General features: G+C 39.6%; 1 protein-coding gene across 1 annotated transcript; it reads left to right on the top strand.

The window, feature by feature from the left end:
• The first annotated feature begins 2,188 nt into the window (after positions 1 to 2,188).
• rnf180a (ring finger protein 180a) lies at positions 2,189 to 9,342 on the top strand. Its single transcript, XM_046034177.1, has 4 exons — positions 2,189 to 2,638; positions 7,310 to 7,550; positions 8,550 to 8,675; positions 8,998 to 9,342. Exons 1-4 carry the CDS (start codon positions 2,189 to 2,191, stop codon positions 9,201 to 9,203), a joined length of 1,023 nt encoding a protein of 340 aa, XP_045890133.1. The 3' UTR covers positions 9,204 to 9,342.
• The last annotated feature ends 1,394 nt before the right edge of the window (positions 9,343 to 10,736 follow it).

Raw genomic sequence — 10,736 nt, 5'->3', positions numbered from 1 at the left:
CTGGTAATCCAGCCTTGGCTGTCTGTAGTGGACAGAGACACCAAAATCAGGTCATCACAAGTCATGCATTATCTACACATAGCAACCAACCACTGATCACAGATGTAATGTCACACCCCATCATTTAGTGGGCACACCATGTAACAGCATCTCATGGTTTGATTTTTGAATGCCATTCCACCTATTTCATCCACACGTTTCCTGTCTCTCTTGTCATGTAATAACTTCCATAACGAGGGTACTAAATTATTACAATCTTGATTAATAAAGACTGTGGGGCAGGAGATAAAATATTTATGATTCAATAAAGGTAAGAAGTAGAAATAACAGGTTAAAATTACTTTAAAAAATTAGACTTTATTAGAACAATTTTACAAACAATACCAAAAGTACATGAGAAATAATTACTTAATAGTCACACTGTACAAATGGTGTTTTTCCAGTCACATCTCCTGGGACATTCAAAGGCATGAACTTTAGTCCTTAGCAAGGACCAACCAATGAGGCATTAACAGATGATCTGAGGAGCTGTGTGCAAATGGTAAATACTGCTTAAGAATGGGTTTTCATGTATAATAAGGATGAAAATTCCCATTTTATAATAGACCAAGTAACACTTTCAGTAATTGTGGCATGGTTTCTTATACTTCTTCTTCTTGTTGTATACTAAATATAAAACTTCACTAAAAAAATCAATGTTGTTTCATAATTCAACTTTAAAATAAACAGTATTTCATCTAGATCACTTTCAGTCCTACAATGCCAGTAAAAAGGACTTGTTGTGGACATTAATGTTAATGTTTTTATGTTGAAATCCATAAAAATGTACCCAGTAGTTATCATGATGCCATTAAACACAAGGGAACCTAAACTAGCCATAACTCACAAAACACATAAATTTTGAAGGATCCTCCTGATCCTTCACAGATTCTCTATTTAGAAATAATACAGCAGCCTGTGGGAACAGAGTATGTTTGAACAGGTTATCCTGTCATTGCTCATCAAATACATTTAGATTTTCTTTGGGTCTGAAAGTTTTTTGGGTGAAGTACACTGGGAGTCGTTGAAAACAATGCACTGGAATAAATTAAAAATCAACCTTCAAATAAAGGAAGACTCTGAGAAATTATATTTTTCATGACAACTACACACTCACACACACAATCACTCACTCTATGCTCTGCTTATAAACCACAGAGTGAAAAAAAGCTGACGCCATGGTAGTGGACGTGAGAAAAAAAAAGGTTGCTCTGGTTTTTTCACCTTATTTTTGTGTATTCAGTGGTTGCATAGCAGTGTGTTTTCTATAGGTCACACAGGACAATAGTGAGGCCATGATCAGTGCACCTATTGTAATGGGGCTCACCAGGGGGACTTTGTCTTTGTCAACAGTGTGGAATGTCCCAGTGGGCTAACAGGGGCAGGATAGGCCAGGCCAGAGTGCTTCACTGCTCACCTCCTCTACACTGGAACAGTCCCTCTACCTCTTAGAAATAGAGCTTGAACCTCTACATCCAGAAGGAGTAGGAGGCAGAGAGAAGACTTGGGGAAAGATGAGAGTGGAAAGACCAGGCTAGCTGGTTGAAGTTGGTGCTGGTGACTGAAGGAGCTCAAACGCACCATCATGAGCTCCCATTTGGCAGCCTCTGGTGTAAATGGCTCAAGCAGATTTGAGGGTCGTGGAACTGAGGATGCTGGTGAGGAAAACCTTAACGAGACTCACACTGCGTGTTTAAAGGCAGTGAAACCTAGGCCAAGGAGTGCAGATCCAGCCAGAGAGGGAAGGTCAAGCACTGTGGAGACGCTGGTGAGACCTGCCCTGCCAGGGAGGAAATCACACAAGAATACATGCAGCAAGGACAACAGAGGAAGAATGAGAGAAGGAGTACAAGAAAGGGGCGATGAACAACAAAATGCTGAACAAGTAGGAGGCAGGGAAAGAGGAAACCATAGGCAGAGAAACACTGAAAGAACTGAAACACATGGAGATGGAGCTCAGGGTGGACAGGGAAGAGGAAGCACTGAAAGTTTGTCTAGCAGTAATTCTGATATCCAGTTAAACAGCACTTTGGAAGTTGGAGAAGGCTCAAAGAACTTGCAGAGAGGACACACCTGTCCCAAACCTCACACTGGTGGCAGCACCCGGACCATGAATGCCAATTTAAACCCTCAATCTCCTTGTTTGGCAATGAGGTCCATGTCTTCGGTTCTCCCGCAGCCTCAGAGACTTTCATCCAGGACAGCTGCAGGAGACCTGCACCGCTACTCCTTTAGTTCATCCAGAGAGCCAGATCCACTCTGGGTGGACGTGAGAACAGGAGCAGCAACTGGGCGATCATCGCAAAGCCATCCTACTCAGACACGCATCCAATCTCTCACCAGCTCAGAGCTTGGAGAAGAAGAAGAGGAGCAGGAGGAGGAGGAGGAAGGAGAAGAGGACGTGGAAGACGGCGAGGAAGAAGGGAGTGGTGTGATGGGGGTGATGAGTCAATCCATGACCTCAGCAGCGGTGCTGCCTTGTGTTCCTTTTGGAGAGAGGAGGATGAGTAAAAGAGAGAAGAACAGGATTAAGTGTCTGCGGAGGAGGCAGAGGAGAAGGGAGAGGTGGAGACAAAGTCAACTGCAGGAGAACAGACAGGTGATTGACACAATTATCTCAGCCTTCAATATGACAAAGAATACTAAAGTAACTGTTCTTTTACCAGATGTTTGCAGCTGGTTTTTGGAATAAGAATAGGCAAGTACCTCATCTCTTTGTGCGCCACAAAAAGAACCACAGAGCTGGTGATGAAATCACTGAATAATAAATTTTTCTCTAATGTTTCCCAATTTATACTACATTAATACAATAAGTTATTAACTATTAAAGCAATGTGATTTTTTATGTGGCCACCAAAAACTGGAGAAGTAGGGGCAAGTCAGACTTTCCCGTCTTCATGAGAAAAAACAATGTATCTTATTTTGGTAATATCATGACTTTTAGAGAATAAGTGGACACAGTAAACTCTAAAGTTTCTCAAGCAATGCCTTGAGATTTATTGTCAGGCACTTCAGCCTTAAATTACCTAACTGATCCACTTAAAGGTCAATTTACATTTTAAGATGGGAGGCTAATGCAAAAAAGCAAGGACGAGTTTTGTGTGTGCATGTGTTTGTGTGTGCGGTGCAATACAATAGACACAGAAATCAGACTTAAATATTGCTGCATTGTGTCCACTTTTCATTGTATTTATTTATGGCACTTTTATGTGTGACACTTGTGTATTTGTGTGTCTGCGTGTGTTCATTTCATCGAGTCTGACTCTCTACAGCCCTATCAGCACCCAACTCATCTCAATAGCCATTGTCTGTGCGGTTTAAAGTGGGGTTACATCTGAATTAGTTGCATGATGAGGCTTGGGTGGAGAGCCCTTCAAAACTAGCCTGACAAAAGAGCAGATTCCATTTTGATTGGCTGCTGCAGATCTGCAGTGGTGGATTGAAATTATTCCGACTATTGAATTAGAAGCAGCTGCATAGAATTAGTTGCTTTGAAACAGAGAATATCCTTTTCCTAATTCTATGGCCCATTGCTGATTTTGTACTGGTTTTCGGTAAAATATTCCTCTCTCCCTCACATAGGAGTTGGCGTGTTATTGCTCAGGGATGATGGAGATACATAATCCACATACCATCTGTCTCTAGCAGATATAATTGTGGCCATTATAATGTGACAGATTATTTCTGTGGGAGAGAACACGTCAGGTGCCACCATGAGGAAAATGCATGGGGTGTTTTTAAATCTTTTCCAACTTGCCTCACAATTACCACAAGTGAAATTAATGATCAAGAGCCAAATCTCTCTTACAGTGCAACAGCATCATAATCCATGGAAGAGTTCAGGATTAGCTAGATGTGTGTTTAGTGATGATTTTCTTCCCTTAAACAAAGTTGAACATTTTTGGAAATGTGCTTATTCATTTTCTTGCCAGTCAAGAGGGTTTTAGCTTAGCTCAGCATAAAGACTGGAAAGTAACAGCTATCTTGGCTCTCCCCAAACTGTTACAAAATGTAAAGTAAGTTGTTTACGAGGATTGTGTGCTGTAGCTATTTCCTGGGAACCAGCGCAGTGTTTCCAATTTAGAAACTTTAAAAATTCTATTAGTCCACATTAAAAAAAGAAAGAAAAGAAACATCTCTATTCGACCAATCAGCTGTCAGAAAGAAACGTAAAGGAGCAGTTTATGTGCATGTGTCACGAACAGTCACTGATTTCCATTGTTTGTCCGAGGAACTCCTTCTTCTTTGTGTTTGTTCTAAATTATTAAATTATCAAGTTTAGTTTTTAGTTTTTTCTCAAAATACACGGGCTTACAAGAGTGAGTTTACCCCAGTCTCTGGTTCCTCTCTATTAATAAGACAGTTCAACCTTTGTGAAATGTTTTAGAAATTAGGGCTAGATTTAGATTCATATTGATGAGAAAAAATGGCCACCATAAAAATGAATGAAAAATAAAATAGCTAATGATAAAGGTAATTAGAGTCAAGTAAGCTTGACATGTTTTAAACTCTTGTACATTGTTAGCATGTGACGTAATCTAGCAACATCTAGCAGCTTTTCAAACTAGCTACTTTCTATTGAAAATAATTGGCAACACTGTAACAGTGGCTAGGCACCTGGCAATCTCACCGTGAAAACAAGGCTCCAGGAAGTCATGAACTTATCACCTTCATATTTCTGTTTGTGTATGAATTAAAAAAAAAGGAGAGTCAACATATTAATTTGTGAGCTTTAATGCTGTTACTAGTCACATGTATGAACTTTGGGGCAGCCAATATGGCGCTTCCCCCTGCGTGTAGTGTTTGCGCTAAGCTAAGCTAAGCTAAGCTAAACTAAGCTAAGCTAAGCTCCATGCTTAACGCAACATTCATGGGAGTGGTATTGATCTTTTTTCCTAACTTGTAGAGAAAAACGTGAATAAGTGAGTTTGTCCAACTATTCCTTTAAGGTTTAATTTATTCAGCTAATTAATTTAACCAAATTAGCTTCCTTAGTCGTTTATCATTATCAAGGCTTAGTGAGTGTGCACACTCTTTTCTCAGCTCTGTCCAACTTTGCACTCACACAGTTACACTAACTCTCAAAAGGGAAGCTGCTCACTACAACCACAGCATTTCTGCTATTAGCAGCTGTACTTTAAGGATACTGCTCAAGGGAAGCAGTAGTTTTTCTAATACCCTTTTGTACCCATTTTTTTCAGGTTTTCAGAAACCTTTTCATCACAAAGCCTGGTTTATATTTTGTATTCATATTTCACAGTTTTTGTTTCCAAGTCGGATGCTTTATTTATTTTCCCATTAACACATTTCCTGTACCTTTACTATCGACACACCTTGTAGAAAAGTTTGTTTTAACCTCTGGAGTACAATGTTCTTAGGTACTGTTTGCATACAGTATACAGTTATGGAAAATGTCAGAGCGGATGTTATTGTCATCCAGTATCTCACAGGATGTGGTTTCATCCCGTGAGATGGAGAGGCAATTAGAGCTGGATTTTTCAGTTACTTTGTCCAGTTGCTCTAATTGCTGCTGCACAGAAGCTGAAATGTGGTTTTAGTAGCTTCTTGGGGTTCTGCTGAAACATTTATTGCTATTGTGAAGAAAATACAATTCTTTCTTTACACATAATACTTTTTTTAGGTGCAGTTACTCTATTAGCCAAATCAAGCTAATGGAAGTTAAAGGCATCTCTACTAAAAGACACATTTACCAGTGTAACTAGGACAAATCTGCCATGTTACAGTGCATGTTACCAGTGGTGAGCCTCAGTACCCATGATTACTTGGGAGCTGTGTGCTCTGTGTTCTCTCCTCTGTGTTAATGACACACCTTGGGATGCAGGGCTGGTGCAACAAGGAGGTCCCTGGAGCTCCCCTTGGGTGAGAAGGTGGTAATTACTTATGAAGCACCCCTGGGCTTTTTTAAGGCTGGAACTTCAGACAATCCGCAGGGGTCGCCGACACACGTCTGAGGAGGAGGGGGACTTGAGGGGCCTCCAGATACTAGTCCCAAAATTAAGTTCAAGTTTATTGTCATTCTTCCACATACAGAGTATACAAATGAACGAAAGCTGTTTCTAACAGTCCAAGGTGCCAAAAAGAAAGTCACAGTAATAGTTTTAGTACATCTTCTCATGTGAGTAATTGTTGGAATAAAAAAAATGGGAAACTGAGTGTGGATTTAGGTGCAGAGACACTTGGTAGGGAGGGCAAGTGGACTGCTGAGGAGATGAGAGGGTTTCGAGCAGAGGGGGTGGCAAACGTATTGTGCTGTATGAAATAAAAAGATACAAACTAGATTAAAAATAACAGAGGACGGGCCATCTGCAGTGTAAACAAAATGTTTTATGTCAAAAAATGTGTGTGCATGAGTCACACTGTGCCTAATGGAAAGCCTACAATAGATCGCTCAAGAATAGCAATAGTCCAACTTAGGATATGCAACACTTCTCTGTTTTCTTTAAAGTGAATGGAGTTAGAATTAGGGCCAGTGTCAGGGTCAAATTGCTCTCTCTAACAAACAGTGTTTATGCATATGTTGATGCTTTACTGTGAGAAGTGAGAAAATGTAGGTATACCTAGACGTTTCACTCTGCTGAACGCACACCTGACACCCTCATGTCCTCACACGTATGATGCTGTGCAGGTGGGTGCTGAAGACTTTTACACTCATCAAATAGGGTGTATGAGTATTTTAAACAGAATCTCTGGAGGACTGCAAAAGAGGACATTTTCACTTATATTTATGGCCAGCTGGTGTGATGACATCTTGTAGTGCTATGCTCATAACCTCGTGTGTGTGTGTGTGTGTGTGTGTGTGTGTGTGTGTGTGTGTGTGTGTGTGTGTGTGTGATAATCAGCAAAATAGTCAGGCTTTAATCTGTCTGTGTCAGAAGCTCATTCGTGCAGACATGAATCTGCAGAAATGAGCTATCAAGATTTTAGTTTAAGTGTTGGCTCTTTTTTATTTTAAATAATATCAGAATTGCACATTTTGGCACTAATCCGAATTGCAGAATTTATCCACCAACATGAAAAGAAAAAACAACACATACCAGAGCATCATACTGTAAACAAAGGCTTGCAGAGAACACAATGCGTATTTGCATATATACTTATATATGCAAATATAAATATTTATCTGCATGAGGAGGAAGTCTACAAAAAATTATATGCATGGGTGCTGATATATCTATCAGGCTCCCGCAATCAATTTGATCCTTCATTGTTTAAAAGTGTCTTTCCCCATATGCCTGTCCTCCTTTCCCAGAGTTCAACAGGAAACCCATCAAGCAGCAGCAGCAGCGAGGATGACGAGGATGCGAGCACCGGGGACAGAGAAGGCTACATATGCGCAGTGTGTTTGGATGTGTACTTCAGCCCTTACATGTGTCACCCCTGCAACCACATCTTCTGTGAACCTTGTCTGAGGACACTGGCTAAGAACAGTCCCACCAACACCCCATGCCCCCTCTGCAGAACAATCATCACACATGTCTTCTTTCAGAAAGGTGAGCTAATGGAAAGAAAGCACTTACTAATTATTTGAAATACTTATGACCTCTACTCATGACTCTACCTGGCGTTCTGGATTGGATAATATGAGCTGAATAAAAAGACAAAATGCCGTACAATAATCCATGACAATATAATACAATAGTAAATCCATATGGACATATGATTATATGTGCATTCTTATGTTTTGTTGGCTGTTACGCAGATGACATGTAAGCTGCAGATTGTTCACAGGGCCCAGCTGCAGATGTCCCGTAGGGAGCAGAGTAGACCTTTTGTTCAGCTTTGACCAGATGAGTCACCCAGACCGAGAAGACAAAATCAAACACAATCTGAACACTTTCATGTAGTGCTCTCTGATGGAAATAAGAAGTAGTATTCCTTACGGGTGCAAAATGTATTGTGATATGACAAAAACTGATGTTTTTAGCAAGAGCGGTACCAATGGAAAATTAAACCCTAATTGCACATGTAATGTCTTTACACAACAATGTTACACAATGTAGTGTAATAACAATATGTTTGCACAATTGCTGTATAGTGACATACAGCATTATGTGCAAATTCTGTATGTCACTATGCATATGTAACCTCGTGATCCCTGCACACTCATTATAGGACGTAGTCTGATTTGCACAAAGCTCTGAATAAGTAATGAAGTTCTGTTCTGATTCACCTTGCCCTACTTCTAGATGTATGCAGGAGAAAGTGAGCAGTAGGGATACTGCTGTGGCCATAAAAAGGCAGAGTGCAGACACACTAAGGGCTCTTGTGAGTGATTAGACGAAGGACTGTAGATTAGATTCTTGTGTTGATTACCAAAGCCAAGGTCACACCCCGAAACAGAACAAGGAGAAAATGAGTATGGTGATGCAGCATCTGCTGAATGTGTTGTATAAATCAAACATAATCTATTCAGACTAGCAAGAAGTGGAGGTGTGAATAAGATGTTCACATTTGATAATATTAAGCTTGTCTCCTTGTCTTTCTTACAGAGCTAAACCAGACAGCAAGGACGTTCTTCCCAAAGGAATACCTTTCCCGGAAACAGAACTTCCAGAAAGCAAGTTGCGCAAAGTGGCCTCTCCCAAGCTGCCGAAAACTGTTCCGTATCTTTGGAGGCAAGTTTTTTATTCCCCGTACATGGAAATTATGCCAGCAGCACTATGACACATTTGCACCTTTACTGCCATTCGCTTTGTAAGTAACATTGTGACAAGACTTGAGACAGTGTCAGAGTATCCCCGCTACCTATTTATCCTAAAAGTACCTCAAGACTATAATGGTATATTAAACACAATGCTTCAACTTTATAGCATTCATTTCACTGAGCCCCTAAATTCCTATTTTATTACGGAGGACATGACCTTGGCGCCCTCAACTGTAGTAGATTAAACTTTAGTGAAAACTAAACTGAGATGCCTCATTTGTCACCCAAAGCAGGTTTCCAGAGACAGTCCAGTCCCATTGCTAGACGCCAGTTCCCCCATGGAGGAGGCTACCGTCTGGACGCTATGGACTTCGAGGATGACTCTCGAGGCTGGCGCTTTGACATGGACATGGTCATCATCTACATCTACTCAGTCAACTGGGTTATTGGCTTCTTCATTTTCTGCTTCCTCTGTTACCTCTTCTTCCCTTCTTTTTAACAGTCCAGTTAAAAAGAATAATGGAGCAACATAGAAAGTTGAAGATATAGAAGGATGAGAGTGAAGTAAGGAATTAAAGATGAACTAGAGGGCAGGCATGTACATATATAGGGGAAAGGGGAAAACATAGCTGTAGGGTTTAATGAGAAGACAATGAGTGAATTTCAAGCAGGTGGGATGGCATGGTAGAGGGAAAATAACATTGTGCCAGCTTGTTGTCTCTCATTAATAAATGATTGAAATGGGGAAATGGTGCATGGGGATGTTTGTGAATCGGATGTTCTCTGTTCTCTGTCTCCACACGATGCACATGTAATGTGGGTTGCACGATATGTCCTGTTCCTGAATGGAGGGGAGTTAGCATGATCTCCCAGAACATAATATTTCAGTACTTCCAAAGTTATTACATATTTTCATCATAATTCTGTAATGTAAATCATAATTCAATAATAATAATAATAATAATAATAATAATAATAATAATAATAATAATGGATTTTTCATGTTTATGCATCCTCAGTAAGCTTAGTTAAATTAAATTTTTGCTATTTAGTATGGGTTTAGACCATTTGTTAATGGCTTTAAAAACCTCTGTTTTTTAATTTGCCGTCATACACCATATCCTTGCTACTAAAACCTTTTTAATTTGCACTTGTATTATTCTATACAATGTGTCTTGCAAGATGTTAATTTGCTGTTTTTCCACTGAGAAGGAATTTTGTGTTTTGTTTGTTCTTAAGCACCCCCTGGAGGGAATAAATGTTTGGTTGTACTAAGTCACTGTATTTTATAGCAAATTACATTTACACAAACACATACATACAGGTATGTAGAAGTAGCTTTAACATTAATTTGTTCTTTTTAAGTGATTTCCAGTTTTGGTAATGAAATCATTGCGTTGTTGCCAAATAAATTACTTTATTTCTGACTGAGTTTTATTATTTTCATGTTTCATATTAATAAAGTGAAAGGGATTTATAGTTGAGAATGATGATTGACTTTTTATATAATTATAATATATATTTATATAATTATAAACAGATCATCTTTATACTCTTATGTATCGCAAATTTGTTGATATGTCATATTATTGCCATGTGTTAATGAGGAGCAAATAATTTACACATTATTTATATATAAATTATTTAGGATATAAGCTATTTATAAATTATTGAATAAATTATAGGTATCAAATAAGTGTGTTGTTGTGTGTATGTAGAGCCATGGGAACTCAACACTAAGAAGTTAGGTGAAGTGGCCTGGTTTATTGCCAGTTGGATGGCTAGTAAAGTCTGGGGCCTTGGTGGAATGACCTCTGACTACCAAAACGGTCACCTGGGACATAAAGTGTCACTTCTGTGGTTGGGAAGTAACTAGAGCCAGTGCAGGAAGTAAAGCAGTCCCAAATGGGTGTATTTAGGATCAGGGAATCTGGTTACTCCTGCAGAGAGCCAGAGTTTCCTTGATGAGAGGTGCGAGGCCCCAGTGCAAGTGTGTGGGGAGGCCATGAAGAAGGACTTTCAGTTTTGGCAA

The sequence above is a fragment of the Micropterus dolomieu genome, linkage group LG21, assembly GCF_021292245.1.
Source record: "Micropterus dolomieu isolate WLL.071019.BEF.003 ecotype Adirondacks linkage group LG21, ASM2129224v1, whole genome shotgun sequence".
NCBI lineage: Eukaryota > Metazoa > Chordata > Actinopteri > Centrarchiformes > Centrarchidae > Micropterus > Micropterus dolomieu.
This window is presented reverse-complemented; position numbering and strand designations above follow the sequence as displayed.